Here is a 21,080-nt window from a genome sequence, read left to right as displayed (position 1 = left end):
AGAAAAAAGTAACGGTATCCATGCTGCATTTACTCCTCCTAGCTCAAGCTCCAGGTAATCACACCACTAACTCTACTACACACTCTCTTGCAAACAGGCAAGTACTTCAGTTAGTTGCCATGGTTTCAAAATTATTCCCTAGAAAATCCTCCATGCAACCTCAAGAAACAAAACAACATGAAATCTTCCCACCATCTTTTCCAAGACTTCCCTGTCCCACCTTCATTTTACCTTATTTCTATCTTCGCCACAAACCTGAGATGTGGCTAAATTAACTGACATGAGACAGAAACTGCATGTGTGTGCAAACTTTAAAACAAGCACTGGGATTTAGCCTCTAACCTCATCTCCTCACTCATCTCCTCTGCACAGCGTATTTCCTAGTGGTGAAGAACAATTCATTGCCAAGTGACGTCTAACATTAACATCACCCTTAAGACAACATAATGAAGAGCTCAGTCTGCTGAGCTAAGGGACGTGGCTGTGATAGAGAGTTCTCCACGCCAAAAGAGACTTCTAAATTCTGAGATTAAATTTCCACCAAATTTGCACATCAAGTCTAATAATCCCTCCCAAAGGAGAAAAAGTCGGCTGAGGAGAGAAGCCCTGCCATTGAGAAGAGGCTCAGCAAGAAAGGAGAGGATCCTTGGTACCCACAAGCCCACAAGCCCGAGGCACAACACTGTGTACCAGTGGAACAGAAGACCAAAGGCGTGAGCCAGAAGTGACCCTTGAATACTTTCAGTTTACAATTTTCAAAGAACTGCTCTGCCACTGCATTCATGCCAGCTACATAGAATCTGATCAACAACAAAAACCTGCCCCTCCAACCTAAATTGAAATTATCCACATAAAAGTATAAATTCTGTACACATACAGTCATCATGGTATAAAAGTCTTATAAAAACAAAACTATTTAAATGTCATTAATTTTAACATTGTAAAATTTTCTATTTATAATTTAAATTACTCTTTTTTTGTTTTTTTTTGCTGCACTGAGCACCTTGCAGGATCTTAGTTCCTGGAACAGGGACTGAACCAGGGCCAGGTCGATTGAACACATTCCAGGTCGTAACCACTGGACCACCAAGGAATTCTCCCAAATTTAAATTACTCTTAGTGTTTGAAAAATTTGAAAGTAATGCCTTTCTTCCAGAAAGGCAAAGAATTTCAAATCTTACATTTATTATTAAATATATAAATTAGATTTACATTTAGTATAACACAAATGAGTATGTAGATGTATAGATTTCATGACAGCTTATATTAAATAAAGTCACAAGTACACAGTGTCAAAATACAAAATCGCTAAATATCCAACTGACTACCTTCTCTCCATTTGAAAGAGCCTAGTAAGAGATGTGCTACACCTCTATTCATACAGTCCCCTCTGCTGGAATACCTAGTTCCCTGTGTTACTCATGGGGTAGTGCTATACATCTGTCAAGATTCAGCTTAAACATCATACCTCCCAGATTAAGGTGGTCTTCAGGCAGGCACTGATCTTCTATCACTGACACTTATTAGCACAGCGTCTGCTATCCAGGGCAACAGGACACTCTAATCAATCTGAGCAAAAAAAGATATATGACCAGAGCTTCCACATCCACATGTGCAGTGTCTTCTCACTATGCATGCCCTAACTGCAGGAACACAGTTTCATTTAATCTCTGCTATTTCCCTGAGTCTCTCACTAAAAGTGTGTCTGCACATCCTTCTCCAGGGAACCATGCTCGACCCAAAAATCTCCACAAGTGTCTTCATTCTTCCTCTGGGCCCATACACACCCAAGAAGTTCTGCTTTGGGAACTCCACAGCCTATCTTCTCCACACACATGAAGTAAGAAGGTTACAGACCACCCAGGTTTACCAAAGGAACACTTCCCGGGTCCCAAACCATATCATCAATAGACCCTCAAGACATTTGATTCCATAACTTGTTTCTGGCTAAATTCTCTAACAAGGCCATGTCTTCCTCTCTTAGGCTGCCATAGTTCACAATATAGCATAGTCCAGAAGAGGGATATCCTACAAGCCCCCTTTGGCCTTCACGGATATTTAGAAAACACCAGAATTTACTCACACTAATTCCCTCATCCACTGCTTTACCTCTTTCAATTAATGTTAAGTCAAATTTTATAAAATAAACAACTTTTTAAAGAGGAACACTGGGGACTTCACTGGTGGTCCAGTGGTAAAGAATCTGGCAGCCAATGCAGGGCACATGGGTCCAATCCCTGGTCCAGGAAGATCCCACATGCCGCAGGACAGCTGAGACTGTGAGCTGTAACTACTGATGCCCAAGCGCCTTATGGCCTGTGCTCTGCAACAAGAGGAGCCACCATAGTGAGAAGCCCGAGCACAGCAACTCTGCTCACCCACAATAGAGAATGTCCATGTGAAGCAATGAAAACCCAGCAGAGTCAAAAATGAATAAATAAAAATTTTTTTAAAAGATGAACATTGATCAAGAATCTTAGAATGGGGTTGGGGTGAGGGGGAGATTTAAGAGGGAGGAGACATATGTATACCTATAGCTGATTCATGTTGATATACGGCAGAAACCAACACAACATTGTAAAGCAATTATTCTCTAATTAATATGATCATAACTATATTTTTTAAGTACCAAGGAAAAAAGGATGTAGATTTTTAAAAATTTCATTATTATGAAATACAATGATTAAAAGTAAAAGACAAGCAACAGACCAAGAGAAAATACAGTACAATATATACAAAAGACAAAGGATCTGTATCAATAACATACAAAGGAAACTTGGCAAATCAATAATAAAAAACAAATAATCCTACAGGAAATGGACAAAGACTATTTAAAGACAATTCACAAAAAATAGACTAAAATATTCAATAAAACATGAAAAACTGTTCAATCTCATTTTAAAAAATACAACTTAAAAAGTAAACCTTGTTTCCAATGTTAACCTACATTAAAGAAAATTCAAAAGATGAGTAGTATCCACAGATAGCAAGACTGTAGGGAAAACACGTACCACACTCTGTACTGTACCACACTCTTGATCATAATATAAAGCAGAATGGTCTTTTTATGAACGATGATTTGTCATCGGAATTTAAAACACGCATTCTGTTGAATCTAGCAATCATACTTATAAAAACATATCCTACAGGACTCTTCATAAGTGTTCAAGGACTACTATATTAATGCTTGAAATACTTTGCTATTGCTTAGTAATAACCTAAATATCCATCAAAAGGAACCATTTATCAGAAACATAACATTAAATTATGATTTTTTTTTGCACTACCAATAACATCCAAATAGCTATTAATGCAACACACAACCATGGTACTTATCTTTCTGTGATAGTCATGGATATGTGCAACTACCTAAACTGTGTCTCTTAACATGAGGTAGAGTTTTCTCTGTCAGTAATGGTAGAAGACCTCCCATGGAAACAACCCTTTTGATTACAACCATTATAAACTCTGGGGAAAAAATATAAAAGAAAAAAATATCTAAAGGCACTGAAGAGCAACAAAGAGAGACAAAAACACGAGTCAGACATTTGAAATAAACTTTCCATGTAAAGGTGGGCTCCAGTAAGAAGCACTGCATAGCTAAAACCCTTGAGTCTTATTGGCTGAAGAAACAGAAGACAAAGTTCAGTGCAATGACAACAGCTAGAAAGTGAGGAGTAAAATCTTAGAAAGAAGACAGCCACAAAAGGGTGGCCTCATTTGATACGTTTAAATTCTGTCTGATCTCTGACTTATCTCCAAACCTATAGAATTCCAAGAAGACCAACTAAAGCTCAAAGACTGAACAGAAGTTTCAGATTCTGCCCACTGCAGGAGAAAAGAAAACATAAAACAGAAGCATACTGCAACAATTCAATAAAGATTTTTATTAATAAAAAAAGGTCTATATCAAGAAACTGGAGTTTTGAGTTCAAATAAATTTCCCTTTAAAACAGAGAAATCATTATTCTTCAGAGGAACATAACATAATCCAAACTACAACCTATCACTCACAATGCAAAGGCTATAATCCAATACATTAGAGATACAAAGAAATGGGAAAGTGTCACCTAGAGTGAAGTCAGTCAATGGCAATTAACTTCAGGATAATCTAGATGTTGTTAGATAGGTATTTTTAAAAAGCTATTGAAACTATGCTTATGATGAGTAAACAGACTGAAAATCTCAGCAGAGAATATAGGCGAATAAAAGGAATATTACAGAACTAAAAAGTACTAGAAATAAAAAAATTCACTGGATGGGCTTAAAAGCAGAGTGGAGTTGAGAAAAGCATTTGAAAATATATTGAAAAATTTTCAGTCTGGAAATGAAGGGGGAAAACTGAACAAAAACATAAAAATCCACAGAGTTCCAGTGACCTGTGGGGTAGTTTCTAACAGTCTCACATAAATTTGATGAAATAAGTCAGTTTTCATATTCAACTCAGTAAATTTCAAGCAAGTTATATATAGCACTAAAATTTTAACACGTCATAGTCAACTGCTAAAAATCAAAGATAAAGAAAATCTTGAAAGCAGCCAGAAAGAAAACAACACATTACAGTCTGGGAAAACAACAGTATGAATGATCACTAACTTCCATTCAGAAACAATAGAAGACCACGAATAACATTTTTAAAGTTATTATACAGAAGTGATACTTTAAAGTATTTAAAGAAAGAAAAACTGTAAACCCACAATTCTATATCCAGTGAAAATATCCTTTAAGAATGAAAGTTAAATAAAGTCATGTTCAAATAAACAGAAACCTAGACAATGTGTCACCAGGAAACCTGCCCTACAGGAAAAAAAAAAAAAAAAAAAAACACAAAAGGAAAATTTAACATGAAAAGAAATCTTCAAGAAGAAATAAAGAAGAGAGGTTCAAGAGGGAGGGGACATGCATATACCTATGGCTGATTCATGCTGATATACAGCAGAAACAAATACAATATTTTAAAGCAATTATCCTCCAGTTAAAAATAAATAAATTAAAAAACAAAAGATATGAAGAATACTGTGGATATGGTAAATACATGTGTAAATCACTATCTCTTTTATCTTCTTTAAAATACATGAGCAAAAATTATAATACTATACTGTCAACTTTATAGCATAAGTAGATTCAATTCATGTTATAACTAGAGCATAAAAAGGGGGTGTTAATGGATTACACAACATTTTATATAAGATGGTTCAATATTAACTATAAGTAAACTGTGAAAAGTACATATATACATTGTAATACCTAGAGTAACCTCTAAAACAAATGCTAAGAAGTATAGCTTAAAGCTAATAGATGAATTAAAATTGGATTTTAAAAATTCAATTAACCTGAAAAAATAGGAAAGAAGGAAAAGAACAAAACACAGGATCAACACACAACAAAAAGCAAAATGGCAGACCTCAATGCAATCGTATCGCTAATTTCATTTAATGTAACTAAACAATGCAGTTAAAATCCAAACCCAACTATCTATAAAAGGCAGTTTGAACTTAAAGGCATAGTTATATTGAAAGAAAAGAGACAGAAATAGACAGACCATGTATATAGAAAGCAAAAGAAAGGTGGAGTACCTGTTCTAACATCAGAAAAAGGAAACAAGAATAAGTCAATTTTCATATTCAAGCTCAGTGACTCTCAAGCAGGTTAAACACGAAACTAAAACAAATTTAAGCACATCATAGTGTGACAGTCCGGAGAAGGCAATGGCATCCCACTCCAGTATTCCTGCCTGGAAAGTCCCATGGATGGGGGAGCCTGGAAGGCTGCAGTCCGTGGGGTCGCTGAGAGTCGGACACGACTGAGCGACTTCACTTTCACTTTTCACTTTCATGCATTGGAGAAAGGAATGGCAACCCACTCCAGTCTTCTTGCCTGGAGAATCCCAGGGACAGTGGAGCCTGGTGGGCTGCCGTCTATCGGGTCGCACAGAGTCGGACATGACTGAAGTGACTTAGCAGCAGCAGTGTGACAGTCAAGAAAAAGACTACCACCAAAGATACAGTGATATTTCACATTACAAAGAGGGCAATTCATGGTCACGAATTCATGGGGCTTTCACTGCCAGGGCCCGGGTTCAATTCCTGGTCAGGGAACATTCCACAAGGCTTACAGCCAAAACAAAACACAAAGTGGGTCAATTCATTAGGAGGACATAGCAATTAAAAATATGCATGCAAATAAAAACAAAACTTCCAAATTCATGGATCAAGACTGATAGAATTAAAGGGAGAAAAAGATAAATCCACAATCACCCATCTCTTAGTAACTGGTAGAAACAGATATACACAAAGAAAAAACAAAACTAAACCAGTGGCAACGTATCGAAAAAACACCATCAACCACCCTGATCTAACTGACAGATTTACAACCATGGCAGAACACACAATTTTTTCAAACGCATACAGAATATTCATCAAGACAGATCATATGCTGGACCAGAAAAAGCAGCACAGCAAATGTATAAAGATTGGGGTAATTCCCTGGCAGTCCAGTGGTTAAGATTCCATGCTTTCACTACAGAGGGTGTGGGTTTGATCCTCGGTAGGGGAACTAAAAGCTCCCATGCCCCCGTGGCATGGCCAAAAATAAAAACAAATAAAGATTGAAATCCTATAGAGTATGTTCTTTGACCATCATGGAATTATATCAGAAATCAGCTAACAACAAGGTATCTATTAAAAAAACCTAACACTTGGAAATGAAACATATTTCTAAGTAACACACAGTCAACAAATAAATCATAGATATTCTGAACTGAATGAAAATGAATATACAACATATCAAAATTTGTAGGATACAGCTAAAGCAGTGCTTAGTAGGATATTTTATAACTTTAAATGCTCATATTAGAAAAAAGGATCTAATCAATGACCTATATTTCTAGAAACATTTAAAGAAAGAAAACAAGATCAAAATAGAAATCAATGACATTTTTCTTAAATAGAGAAAACTAAAGCAAAAGGTTAGTTCTTTGAAATTATTTACAAAACTGATAAATCCTCAGTAAATCAAGAAAAGAGAAGAAATACAAATTAGCAATATCAGACAAGCATGTAGCATTTTTTAAGTATATAGCTTCAAAATAAGAAATTGTTATTAATAAAGGGTGAAAAAAACATTAGGAAAGTTCATTTTTTTAGTTCACAATCAAAGCAGAAGCAAAAGCATATTTTATAAGTGGATTATGTTAACTCTAAATATGAACCTGCCACAGTAGAAATCTCTTGTAATTCAGCAAGGGGAGAAGCCGGTTCTGTTTTCATAGTGTTTTCTCCCATTGACTTGCAGTTCAACTCCAAGCCTGCAGGCCCCAATCCATCCCCAGTGGAGTGGCAAGTTATTGTGGATGAGACCTGGCCAGCTTCCAAAGGAGATTTCAACTGACCTAGAAGAAAAAGAGAAAGATTGGGGAACATATACATATAGTTAGTCTGAGAACCAAAAGTCCCACAAAAGACTAATAAAGTCAGGGTCTTTTTAGAGGAAGCCGTTCACTTCACAGCATACAAGAATACATTCACAGGCTCTAGCACACATAGTCAGGGTTGTAAGCATATCAAAGAAAAAGGCTAACAAGAAGCTAAAGTGAAGGGAGGATCTACTGGAAATATTAACAAAAAGGCAGAGGCACTAGAGTAAGATGGCATCAGAAAGACGGAAGAACAAGGCTCTTTAGCACTGTACCTCCAACCCAACATTCACATACACAAGCAAAATCAATCACAAATGCACACAAAAGTTTGTCTGTGAATCCTCAGTGAAAAATAATATGAGAAACACTGCAGCCAAATCAATATCTTGATTTCAAGACAATCTAAAACTTGTGTAAGGCAGTACACAATGACTGATTTAGACAGGTTCTCACCAGACAGGCAGCAGATTGGCAAGACCATTCTAGAACAGACTCTGACTCACCTTCTTCTGATTCCTTGGTATTGGATGAAGTGTTTTGCAAAGGATCAGTATTAACCGTATCAACCAAATCTGATACAACCAAGTCAGGATCTAGAATTTCGTGGGTCCCATTAGTGGACAGCCTGGAAGACCGTCTCCTTGATAAGTCTTTGTCAGTGTTTTCCGAGTAGTTTTTTGACTTTTCCTGGGCTATAAACCATTAAGAGAGTTGCAGTCAAGAGACCAGAAGAAATAACTCTGCTACTACAGATTTCTGGGGCTTCCCACGAGATGCTAGTGGTAAAGAACCCACCTACCAATGCAGGAGACATAAGAGATGCAGGTTCAATACCTGCGTTGGGAAGATCCCCTGGAGGAGGAAATGGCAACCCACTCTAGTATTCTTGCCTGGAGAATCTCATGGACAGAGGAGCCTGGCGGGCTTTAGTCCACAGAGTCACAGAGTCAGACACTACTGAAGTGAATTAGCACACACAGATTTCTGGACTGGCTGCCTTGATAAGGGCTTCAAACAGACTTCTGGCATCAATGATGAAAGGAAATACCTTATCCTGGCTTATAGTTTTAAATAAAGGCACAGTCTTTCTGCCAGGACATAATTTTCCTAATTTAAAGATTTATGATATGAAAATATGTGGGCAAGGTCACATCCCACTTGACAAGTGCTATTTTGGGGCTTTCCAACATAAAAATGTACGTATTAACAACACCCCAAGGCAATAAGGTTTACAGAGCCTTAGAGTCATCACAAGTCCTTTCTGGAACCAATAGGGTATTTTTTAAAAATCAATCAATAGCATTTTTTTTAATGGAAGTATAGTTGATTTACAATGTTGTGATAGTTTCAGGTGTGCATGAATATATAGGTTCATGCACATATATATGCTCTTTTTCAGACTCTTCCACTACACTAGGTTATTTTAAAATATATAGCTCCCTGTGCTAGAGTAAGATCAATAAATATATATTTAAAGTTTCACTCAGCATATGAAATCCATCACTTCCTAAGCCATTAAATTTCCAGTGGAATCCAAATCAGATGGGTATGGAAATGGCATTACTGAACTCCAACATTAACATAGCTTGTGCTTTGGGATTTATTTTCCCTCTAGCAAAACTCCTCTGATCCAAACACATCCCATTCACACTAGCCCCTGTGATCAACAAGCATTAGAGTCTATCAGGCCCAGGGGACAACAAGGACACAGGGGAGCTAACCCAATGGTTGTCAAGTTCCAGCCACACATACACAAACTGAAGACTCACATGAATTTTTGTCAAGCCGAGGACGTTTTAACGGGACTTCATTTCCTTTTGATATTTTCCGTCTTCTCAATTCCAATGTTATTGGTTGCAAAGTTTGAGAGTTTGAATCCACAGCTACAATGTATATAAAACCACACACACACAAAAAGATATGTAGTTTTTTTTGACCAATTTTCATGCTGTATACAAATAAAACATATATATATGTGTGTGTGTATATATATAATATATAGGTATATATGTATATACACACACATCCACACAAATCGTTGCATGATAAATAAACCCTCAAAGGGCATTCTTACTTAAGCCAAAAGGAGTAAAAAGTGAAATGGGTGAGAGATTACTACCTTATAGGAAATGCTGACACCCTGCAGACTGACCTCTGAATCTTTGTGATCTTTCCTATGACCCAGCTCTAGTCATATACTGATCTCCTAAAACCCAGTCCTTAAATATCCTAATATGACTCCTTTAAAATATGAGGGTACAAAGGCAATAGTAAAGTCATTTTTATAACCATCAAATCTTCTCATCAAAATTTGGCTTATCCAGTACTCAGGAAATCCACCATGTAGGCTAATTCTTAAAATGTTGTACCCTGGGACTAAAGTTTGATTATTATTTTCAGCCTCTACTTGCTGAACTGGTCAGTTTGGCATTGGTCCTAGTTTTGAGGGACCAAAGAGAATGTCAACATTTACAACCTCTTAAAAATAATTCCAGAAAAATCTCAGGAGACCACGCTATTTGATAGCCAATGTTCCAGACAAGGCTGCTTAACACTGGCAAATCCAGCACTGACATAATTTTAGCAGTGCAGAAGCTAAACCCTTAGACAGTACTCACTTTTTATTTTTTAAACCTAACGCTTAAGAAGTTCTCTCCCATCAGGAAAGATAAGAATCAAAGAGGCAGGCAGAAGATAAAAAACAAAAGAAAAGAAATTGGGAAGCTTGAAGGAAAGGTAGGGCTACGGGGTCTGATGAAGGTTGAAACGAGAGAAAGCAGCAGCCAGGGGAAGGAAGAGAGGGAAGAGGGAAGGAAATGGGAGGGGAAGAAGGAGGGGGAGAGAGAAGACTCATCTAAGACCAGAAGCTTCAGATCTGCCATGTCAAATGTACAAAGGACAGAGGGTTGAGCTTTGAAGAGGCAAACCTGATGAGAATGCTGATCTCTTTGGTTCTTTGTGTGTTCAAGCTTCTCAATGTGCCAACAGTACTTCGTTCCAAGGGTGGGAACTTAGAGATCACACACATTCCACATTAAATACAAACAACCCTCCCTAAATAGCTCAGATCTGGTTCCAGTAAGGTCTGCATAATCTAGCGAGCTCAAGCCTCCACCATGTCAATTGACTTATTTCAAGCAATTTTTAAAGCGGATTTGAAGTATATGAAATACTGGCAAGCCTTCACATTGATACCATATACAAAACGGGGCTAACCACGCAGAAATTCAATGTTTCCCAACAATGAATTCTTTTTACAGTAAGAATCATCTGGGAAGGTTGTTAATAATTAGTATTCCCAGATCCTGCTCCAGAGATTCTAACGAGAGGAACAGCTCAGACAAGTGTTAACAGTAAGCTTGGAAAACCCCAGTTCTCTATTAAATTTGATCCTATCTTGTGTAACATCGTACACTTAATACAAGCAATAAACTGAATGCCCCATTTTTAATCTGAGTGAAGTAAGGTGGCTTCAGAGAAGCAGTCTGCAGACTGGAATGCAAGTATCCCAGTCTACACTTTCCAGAGAGTACAACCCACTGTAAGAGTAACCAAAGGGGATTCTGTTTCAGAATGCTCAAGTCCCACATACTCACTCTCTTCCCTAAACTATAGTGAGGACACAGCAGGTTTCTGCCTGTTCACACTGTCTACCTTTTCTTGAATAAGTGCCCTTCTCCCACTTACACAAAAAGGCCTGCTTATTTACATCCCACATCATAAAACGGTACACTGCACAGAGGTTTAAAACGTCTAGACCTTCTCAACAGGGGTTCCTCATTTGAAAACAGAACAAAGGTTATTTTCTTAATTCTCCCAAGAGTGGTTTATAACTAGTACCACCACCAACTGGCAGAAGTCAGTTCACTACAGGTTACAGATGCCTTGGGCATTAGAGCTTAATTCTCTGTTGGAATCCTACTGAGAAAGCCAGTGAATTTAGACCACTGCTGTCCAACAGAAATATGAGAGCCACAAATGGAAGCCACAGAGATAATTTTAAATTTTCAGTTGTCACTTGAAAAAGTTAAAAAAGTGAAAATAATTTAACTTATATTTTATATTTATGTTAAATATATAATTAAAATAGCTACATATTTATATTAAATAGATGAATTATACTGAATAGATTTAAATTTTATATTTATATAAAATATTCTGTAAATATAAAAAGTAACATTTATATACTTAAATATGAATATTTAATTCATATTTAACCCAATGTATCCAAAAATATCATTTCAATATGTAATCAATATTTTTAAACTATTGAGATATTCTACATTCGTGGGTGGGTTTTTTTTTGTTGCTGTTGTTTAGTACTATTTGCAATCCAGAGTGTGTTTTGTGGGTTTTGTTTTGTGTTTTGTTTATTTGGCAATGCCATGTGGCTTGTGGGATCTTAGTTTCCAGACAAGGGATTGAACCCAGACTCTGGGCAGTGAAAGCACGGAGTCCTAACCACTGGGCAGCCAGGGAATTCCCTCCAGTGTGTGTTTCCCCATCTCAATTCAGAATAGCCGCATTTCAAGTGCTCAGTAACCACAAGTGGCTAGCAGCTACCATACTGGACAGCCTAAGTCTAGGCCCCAGTTAAGCAGAGGTACAATGCTGAGCTATCTGAGAGTGAAAACAACCACTGAAAGGGGAAGTGCCTTATTTCAACTGGGAAGAAATCAAACCATTGTCCAATTTCATACCTTAAAATTAGGACTAAGATGTAAGAAGGCTGCCTACTGGGAATGAGCACTAATACATTTATTTGAAGTAGATAAGAGTTTTTCCACAAAAATTACATATGATGTTGCTGTCTGGATTGACAGATAAGACTGGCTTTGCATTCTGCATCATTAAGGGGACAACATATGGGTTGATGCTGTAGTTCCACAGTTTTTTATAATTTGTTTTGGGTTTTTTTTTTTACCCTTTTATTTTGTATTGTGGTACAGTCAATTAGGGCTTTCCCAGGTGGCTCAGTGGTAAAGAAATCACCTGCAATGTAGAAGACATGGGTTCAATTCCTGAGTCAGGAAGATTCCCTAGAGAAGGAAACAGCAACCCACTCCAGTATTCATGCCTAGGAAATCCCACAGACAGAGGAGCCTGGTGGGCTACAGTCCATGGGGTCACCCAAGAGTCAGACACAACGTAGTAACTAAACAACAACAATAAACATAGCTGACTAACAATGCTGTGATAGTTTGAGGTAAACAGAGAAGGGATTCAGCCATACATACTGTAGTTCCACAGTTTTGATGAAAATATATTTTATGTCATAGTTTATATTTTTCATTTATCTTTGGCAGCTATTTAGACTTATAAGAAAAAAAACAGGTATCACTTTAAAATGGCAGGGATTCACGGTTTTTATGTAAAGTACACATAACCAAGAATATTTGCAGGCCTCTGCCACATAATCATAGACAGTGTTCAGTACAGAGATCCTGGGAGGTTTTCACGCCACTCAATCCAGCGAAGGAATGTTTGGCTTAGGAAGAAATTCAGGGTTTGTTTCTTTCTTGGCTAGTCTAGAAGAATTCCAGATTTCAACTTCTTAAAATAATTGTGTACTCGTCCCTAAATCCTCTAACCTTGACTCTACCAATTAGCCATCTCAGCTTTTCATTTAGATTGAAAATTACCAATCCATAGTCACTCTTCAGAGAGCTCAATTTCAAATGTAACCCGCCCTTCCCAGGTCCAGCGTTTTTGTTCCTACCTCCTCCAGAGATACCCACACCTACTCACCTCTCTTTTTTCCCCTTTCATGTTGCTCATGAAAACACTATTTCCAGATTCCAGGTTCTAGGTAAGCTAACTTGAAGTGAATCATTTGAACTGGCACAAGCAAAAGGCCTTAGCTTACTAGGTTTTATCATATCAGCTGAAGCATCTAGTGAAGAGCTATCTTTCACCTCAGAAGCCCAGCCAAGAATATGTTTCCCAAATTTATGTTCCTCTGGATATATGCCTCCCATAAAATTCAGCTCCACGGACATGACTTGTTTTCGGGTGACAGGATGACTCAAGGTCAGTCACGGAAACAAAGGGTTAAATAACAAAGTTATAAAGAACCACAAAAAGAACACTCTTGCAGTGCACACCTGGGAAACTCACCAGTAGGAGCAATGGAAGGGGGTCGGCCTCGCTTTCTTTTTGGCTCCCTCAAGTTTTCCTGTGGACTCTTCACAATGTCATTTTCAGGCTTCTTATCCACTTGAGCATCTCCAGAATACTCTCTGTCATTTTCTGAAATGTTCTCCTTATCTTCCTTCTCGTTCTTGGGAAGGCTCTTCTCTGACGCTTTCCCCTTTTCAGCACAGATTAACTTTCCTTCTTTATCAGACTGCTTGGCTCGCTTTTCTGTCTTTAAGGCTTTGTCCTCTTTGTCTTTCTTCACAATGGCTGTGGGTTTTCTCTGTTCTTTAAACTTTTCTCGTTTATCAGATGATAGAAGACTTTTGTGTTCTGTTTCTTTAGGCCTAGCATTACCCACAATATTCTAAAATGAGCAAAATAGCGATGAAACACACTTTGTGATTACTTGCAAATATAAAACCAGGTGGTTTTTTGTAAACTTATGAAGATAAAAGAAATTAAAAGAGGATATATTTCAGGTCACATAATGGAAAGCACCACTGAAAATATCCATCCATATGCTGAGGTTTGAGAACCAGTCCTAAGTTTAAAGAAAATAACAGAGTCATGTTGAATTCCTTCTGAGACAATGCTATCTCCCGTATGATTAACAAGTCACTGGAAAGTAGTTAAAGGGACAGACAACTACCCCAGGGACCTCTTCTGGGAAGCAATCTTTTTGATAGCGATGTTCTAAGAAAATGCCTTCGTGCCCTGTCTGTTGTCATCCCAAGCGTGACTACACTGACCCAGGGTCTTTCAGAAGTTGACGTCCTGTGTAGAGAAGAACCCAATAAGCTGATAACTGGTGGCTGAACAGGAAAGCTGTAAAGATTGACCAGCTCAGAAACAGACTGTCTTTGCTTCCTCTACTGGGTAAAGGCTGTGCTCAGTCCTACTACGTTCCTGAGCTACTGAGTTTTTGTGCATCAGGAAGAAGTACTACTTCTTGGTTACTTTCCTAAATTACTTTCTTTTAAAATCTCGTTTCCTAGTACACTGTCTACTGTCTCATAATAAAGCCAGCTCTGAAAGCTCCAGAGTTTCTAAAATTACAATTAAGTTTATTTGTGTATGTATCTTCCTTCCAAGACCTCAAGAGAAGAGCAGAGGCCACCACATCAAGTTTATATGGGACCCCTAGCACCAAGCACAAACTAGGCACACAGAACTTTGCCAGGAGCAAGAAGCAGTGAGTAAAAGTTTACTCACTAAATATGCAGTGAGTAAAAGTTTAATTTGTCCCAAGGGGAAAAATAATAAATAAAGAGAATCCTTGTGGTTAGAGCCTAGGAGGAAATTTCATTTTTCAAGTCCTCTAAATTGTTTAAAAGCAGCTAGGTTTGAGAACAAGCCCTCCTTAGTAACTGCTGGCAGAAATATAAATTGCAACCACCACGAAGAGGGGTTGGCAATTTGGGTCAAAAGACTTAGCTTCTACTTTTGAACTAGAATGAATTCCTAGAAATGAAATTTGCTAATAAAATAATTGGACTTATGTACCCAGACTTACAAATATCTTTAAATGACCACTAAGAAACTGGTTACACAAAGTTGGGATATATACTTATTATAAATACTATATAGCCATTACGGAGAAGGCAATGGCACCCCACTCCAGTACTCTTGCCTGGAAAATCCCATGGATCGAGGAGCCTGGAAGGCTGCAGTCCGTGGGGTTGCTGAGGGTCGGACACGACTGAGCGACTTCACTTTCACGCATTGGAGAAGGAAATGGAAACCCACTCCAGTGTTCTTGCCTGGAGAATCCCAGGGACGGGGGAGCCTGGTGGGCTGCCGTCTATGGGGTCGCACAGAGTCGGACACGACTGAAGTGACTTAGCAGCATATAGCCATTAAGAGCTATATTCCCAAACAGGACTTAGGAACTTGGTAAAAGATTATTGTGTTAAAAGAGCAAGTTACAGAACAGTAACATATGACTCAAATTGGGCAAAGAAATACATATATACATAAGTATCTTTTTAAAAAATACAGAAGGCTATACATCAAAATGTTACGAGCAACTGTATCTAGATGACAGAATTAAACAATTTTTACTTTCAATGTGCTTTTCTGTGCTTTCTAAATTTTCTACAGCAAACAAATATATTTTTATAAGTACAAAAAAAGATAAATGTTCCTTAAATATAGATGATCAAACCATTTAGGGCAGTAAATGCCTATTTAAAAAAAAAAAAGAAGCAATTACTATATGAAAAAAAGCTTTAAAAATTGACAATTATTTTTTAAGAAGTTTTGCTTTGTAAGTGGCCTTGCTGAGAAGTCATTTATCAAAAACACTATGTCCTCTTGGGAAAGGAAAACAAACAGAAGCCATGGGCCTGTGCTTGACCACCTGCCAGGTCTGAGATGACAAGAGATACTCAGAGCCAACTGGGAATTGAGGACTGAAGACCCACAATCCACACAGGGTGAGGTGCCCATCTCCAAATCAAGGCCCCGTGAGTACTATCAACCAGAGACAGCAGCTGAATGTTATTTGGAGCCCTGTCCTTCCACTTGGGGAGATTCTAGACACAATCTTGCAGCTTTTCAGTCCTCTGTCTAAATTAACTCATTCCACAAACTTAACACAAAAACTGCCAAATTTAAGGCCAAAATAATGTATACAGTGCTGTGTAGTTCCTGAGATGCCCGAAAAGCAAATGATCAAAGAGAAAACATTTTCAGGGCTAAAGCTTTATAATTCTATCTATTTTCTGAAGAGGAAAACCAGAAAAGGGCAAAAAACACTTTTGAGGCTACCTTTAACAATATCATGTATCATGATGCTTTGAAAATGATAAATATGTATAGAAGAATTTATTAAAGTAAAAGCATTTGATCGTAAGACAACAGGTTCCAGCATTACTGCCACATCAACCAACCACAGAGATAAGTAATAGTAACGATCAGAATCTTTCCCCTCGCCTGTTTCATTAAGACATAAATGCAAAATAAACTACAAGGGGAAAAAATCATGAAGAAAGTAGGCAACACTTTATAGTGTCAAAACTCAGGACCTGTGCTGAGACGTGGATGGTGAAAGGGACAAGAGAAAACAAACTTTTCAACCCAGGCACATCCAGCACAAGCGACTGACTAATCCATGCCCCACCAGGCCGCGGCCCTGAGCTAGAGGCAAAGGCAGAGGAGGAGGAGGGAACATCGCAGGGTGTCCTCAAGCGCCCAGCAAACTCCCCAAGAGAGGAAACAGCTCCCACCAGGCCGTGGCCCTGAGCTAGAGGCAAAGGCAGAGGAGGAGGAGGGAACATCTCAGGGTGTCCTCAAGCACTCAGCAAGTTCCCCAAGAGAGGAAACAGCTCTGGGGGCAGGGCACAAGGAGAGAGAAAAGAAGAATCCCCAGGTATTTTGGAAAAAAGACCTAACAGGTAATGGTACTTAAGTATTAGCACTTCAGAAGAGAAGACTGTATGAAAAGGAAAAGGCAGAGAGAGAAAAACATTTACAGTATCTAAAAACTTGTATATTGCTTTCTGGAGAAATCATGTCAGATGAAGGGAAGAATATGCCATCATGAACAAATATAGCATCTTTGAGAAACAAAACTACAATATTAGCATTATGCATACAACAAAAGCATAAAACCACAATTCTCACCTGATCTTTGGAAAAAGCTTTGACATGAATATGTTTGACAGTCTGAACTACTCCATCATAAAATTTCACAGTGTAAGTACCTAAAATTCAAAAAGATACGATTTTAACTTGTAGTTTTATGAAAGTGACGAAACTTTTCAAAGCATAAACACAAAGGAGCTCCAACAACAATAATAAACCTACAGGAATTAAAAAACTGTTTAAGAATCACAATTAGTCTTTCTTATGTCCAAGATAGTAATATGTTTGCCCTTTTTCTCTTTATCATTATAGATTTATTTACCTACACAGATCAAAACCCATCAAAAAAATTCATTTTTATGGTGCTACACTAAAATTTTTAAAACTTGCACTGAATTTAGAACAAGAGCAAATAGCAGTAAAACAATTAAGAATGTAAAGAAACACCAACAACGAACTACCAGAAAGAGAAATTAAGGGGAAAATCCCATTTATCATTGCTTAAAAAAAAAAAAGAGTCCTAGGAATAAACCTAATTAAGGAGCTAAGGACCTGTACTTGGAAAACTATAAGACACTGATGTAAGAAACTGAAGATGACACAGATGGAAAGACATACTGTGTTATATTCTTAGTGGGAATGTAAATTGGTGCAGCCACTGTGGAAAACAGTATGGAGGTTTCTCAAAAAACTAAAAATAGAACTACCATATAACCCAGCAATTCCACTCTTTGAAATACATCCTAAACAAAAACAAACACATTAATTCAAAAAGATACATGCACCCCAATGTTCACAGCAGCATTATTTACAATTGGCAAGATATGGAAGCAACCTAAGTGTCATCAACAGATGAATGGATAAAGATGATGGATGGATACATGTATACATGGATATACACACACACACTGGAACACTACTCAGCTATTTAAAAAAAAATGAAATTTTGCCATTTATAGCAACATGGATGGACCTGAAGGAGAGTATTGTGCTAAGTGAAATAAATCAGACAGATAAAGACAAATATTATATGATCTCACTTATAAGCAGAATCTAAAAAATACAAGTTAGTGAATATAACAAAAAAAGAAACAGATTCATAGATACAGAGAACAAACTAGTGGTTACCAGTGAGGAGAGGGAAACAGGGAGGGGCAAGATAGGGGTAGAGGATCAAGAAGTACAATTATTATGGATAATCTACAAGGATATACTATACAACAAAGGGAATATAGCCAATACTTCATAACAATTATAAGTGGAGTATAACCTTTAAGAATTGTGAATCACTGTATTGTATACTTGTAACAATATAATACTTTATATCAACAATGCTTTCATTAAAAAAAAAGATGTAAGGAAAATGCAGGTTTATTGCTTGGTGAATTATTGCTTATTATTTAATCTTTATTTTCTGAGCTGAGAAATAGTAATATCCTTTAAACTTCAAAAGAAATATGACCATCTGCTAAAGATATGCTTTTAGAGGTCCTAATAATCTCAAAATCCATATGAATTACCTGCATGTTACTATGTTTAAAAACAGAGACTAGGCCAAAGCACTAAATAGTGCCTGCTACAGTTAGTTTTATTCTTTTTTTTTTTTAAGTCTAACAAAAATCACTCTCTGCTAAAAAATTGAAACTGGTAATCCAAATAATCCTGTCCAAATAGGCATTCACCTACAAAAGTTCTCATTAGTTCCACCCAAACCAACATTCTCAAACTTTTGCATTTTAAAACCCACCCATGTCTCTCTTTTGCTGGTTCCAGGAAGTTATTAAAAAAAAAAAAAAAAAATTACAGTTAATCTTGTCAAGATTACCAATGAACCACTGGTAATCATGTAATGGTTTACCACTGGTAAACATGGTTAGTTTTCAGAACTAATTAACGACTCAACATGGAAGGAAAAAAATAAATCTCAAGGGTTGGGAGGAGAATAATGCCAATAGTGAAGTTAAGGTCACCTGGCTGGTTGCCTCCATCTTATATACTCTCTCCCCACCTCGTCCACCTTTCTCCTCCAGTCCTAAACAGGGCCCTGCAAATGGCTACCACCTCTACTGAAACCCTTCCTCTTCAGTGTCTCAAAGTCCAATGCAATATGAGCCCAATTATTTTCCAAATCTTATTTCAAATTACTAGCATACAATACCCATCAACTCAAAGTGACTAGCTACTTGCCACCCACTGAAACTGTCTTGGGACATTTCCACCTCCACATCTTTATCAAAGTGTTTTCCTGCCTGGAATGTGCCACTCATCCTTGAGTGCTCAGCTCAAAAGACCACAACATTCCTGTAAAACCTTCCTGACTTCCCTGGTCCTGGAGATTTCTCCCTCCTCTGAACTTCTCACTCATTTGGTTCCTGGTCCGCAGAGCCTCACACTTAGGTGCCTTCACATAGAAGGCGGATGCCAAATCAAAGGCAGGCTCTCCAAGGACAGAGACCACATCTAACACCAGTTTCTCACACAGCGCCTGGCTCACTGGACTCCAGTGTTTCTCAAAGTGTGGTTCCCTGGACCTGTAGCATCAACAACCCCATGAACCTATCAGAAATGCAAGTTAGCAGCCCTTCTCATGATATACTGAATAATAACTTTGGGAGCGTGAAACAGAAATGTGTGTTTTAATAAGGACTTCAGGTGATTCTGGTGCACACTGAAGTCTGAGAACTACTGTCGTAAACAATTAGTAATTACCTACTGATTTTACTCCTGGTAATTACAAAAGTGACTATTTGTCACAAGTATTGTCAACACATAAAAGCGGCTAGCAAACAAGACGGATATATAGTTGGTTGGTTAAAGCAAGCAATGAGATGACAGGCTATGATAAGGACTTTGTTAAGGCAGGTCAGCAATTACTAATGAGTACTTAACAACGAAGGCCTGGGTTCTTGTCTTCCTGCCTCTATTGTGAGGGTGTTGGCAAACAAAGCAGCAGTGCTGTGGGGCTCTAAACAGGCCCTTTTCAAAGCAAAGCTCTGCTAAGTCTAAGGACTGAGGTTTGGGGGCATCCAAGACTACACTTTCAATGATCTTAATCAACAAAGCTCAGCATCAGTTACATCCAAATGGAAACTCTCCATTTCTACAGACATTTCAAATTGCCAGGACAACTTAAACCGTGCTATGCAAAAGTCCAAGATTTTCAGCTACTTGAGGTCAATTTTGAAGCTTACTCTTGACGGCAGGCTCAGATGGAGGCCTCAGAGGAACAACAGAGCTAGAGGCAGAACCCAAGCCTGTCTGCTGACTTCTCTCCCGACCCAACATGCCTATTCCCCAAGTCCCTCAGCCTCAACTCCAAACCACAGACCCAAAGCAGTACTGGCCCCTCTGAAATGACCCAAACTATGGCCAAAGGGCCTAGGGGACCACTGCTGTTAGATAACAATATCCCAGCCCTGACCCTTTTTACTTTCAAAAACTACAAGGGATCATCTTGAAACTTTCTCCCTTGATCATGCACACAGCCTAACTTGGGCTTCAATAACTCGGAGGAAACACATCCCGCAGACAACAGTGGCCTCGACCTGGAGAGAGGCTCCAAGTCGACTTTAAGGGTTTCGTGCATAACTAAAAGAACGTCTTCCCACGGAATCCTCCAAAGGGTGGCTGGCAACGATCTCTCCCACGGCCACAAACAGTATTAACAAAACACATGTAAATGATAGATTCAAAATGAGAGCATTAGTGTGACACAAACGCGACCTGCCTCAGGCTCCCTTAAGAAGTTCCAGTCTCTACCACATGAAACCAAGCTTCCTGGCCTTGCTCTCTATGGGTTAAGAACCCAGCATATCAGACAACCCTATAGAAGTTAGTAATAGCAGAAGGCATGTAAGAACAAAACTTGAGACGGGTAGCAAGCTCATCTTCTCCAGGACCAAGGAAAGAGGGATACACAGGTGACTCTGGAAAGGACTGA

At 38.1% G+C, this 21,080-nt stretch overlaps 1 protein-coding gene across 6 annotated transcripts in view; it reads right to left on the bottom strand.

The window, feature by feature from the left end:
- PHF20 (PHD finger protein 20) overlaps positions 1–21,080 on the bottom strand; it is a 135,799-nt gene that overhangs the window by 61,082 nt on the left and 53,637 nt on the right. For 5 of the 6 annotated variants that reach the window (XM_069548453.1, XM_069548456.1, XM_069548454.1 and 2 more), the window contains 5 exons: positions 17,180–17,259; positions 13,535–13,919; positions 9,187–9,300; positions 7,921–8,109; positions 7,211–7,390 (listed from right to left, as the gene is read on the bottom strand). In XM_069548453.1, coding sequence (XP_069404554.1) covers positions 7,211–7,390; positions 7,921–8,109; positions 9,187–9,300; positions 13,535–13,919; positions 17,180–17,259 — 948 coding nt within the window. The remainder of the gene's footprint in view (positions 1–7,210; positions 7,391–7,920; positions 8,110–9,186; positions 9,301–13,534; positions 13,920–17,179; positions 17,260–21,080) is intronic. The other variant, XM_069548459.1, reaches the window with a different exon arrangement.

This window comes from Ovis canadensis, chromosome 13 (assembly GCF_042477335.2).
Source record: "Ovis canadensis isolate MfBH-ARS-UI-01 breed Bighorn chromosome 13, ARS-UI_OviCan_v2, whole genome shotgun sequence".
Taxonomy (NCBI): Eukaryota; Metazoa; Chordata; class Mammalia; order Artiodactyla; family Bovidae; genus Ovis; species Ovis canadensis.
This window is presented reverse-complemented; position numbering and strand designations above follow the sequence as displayed.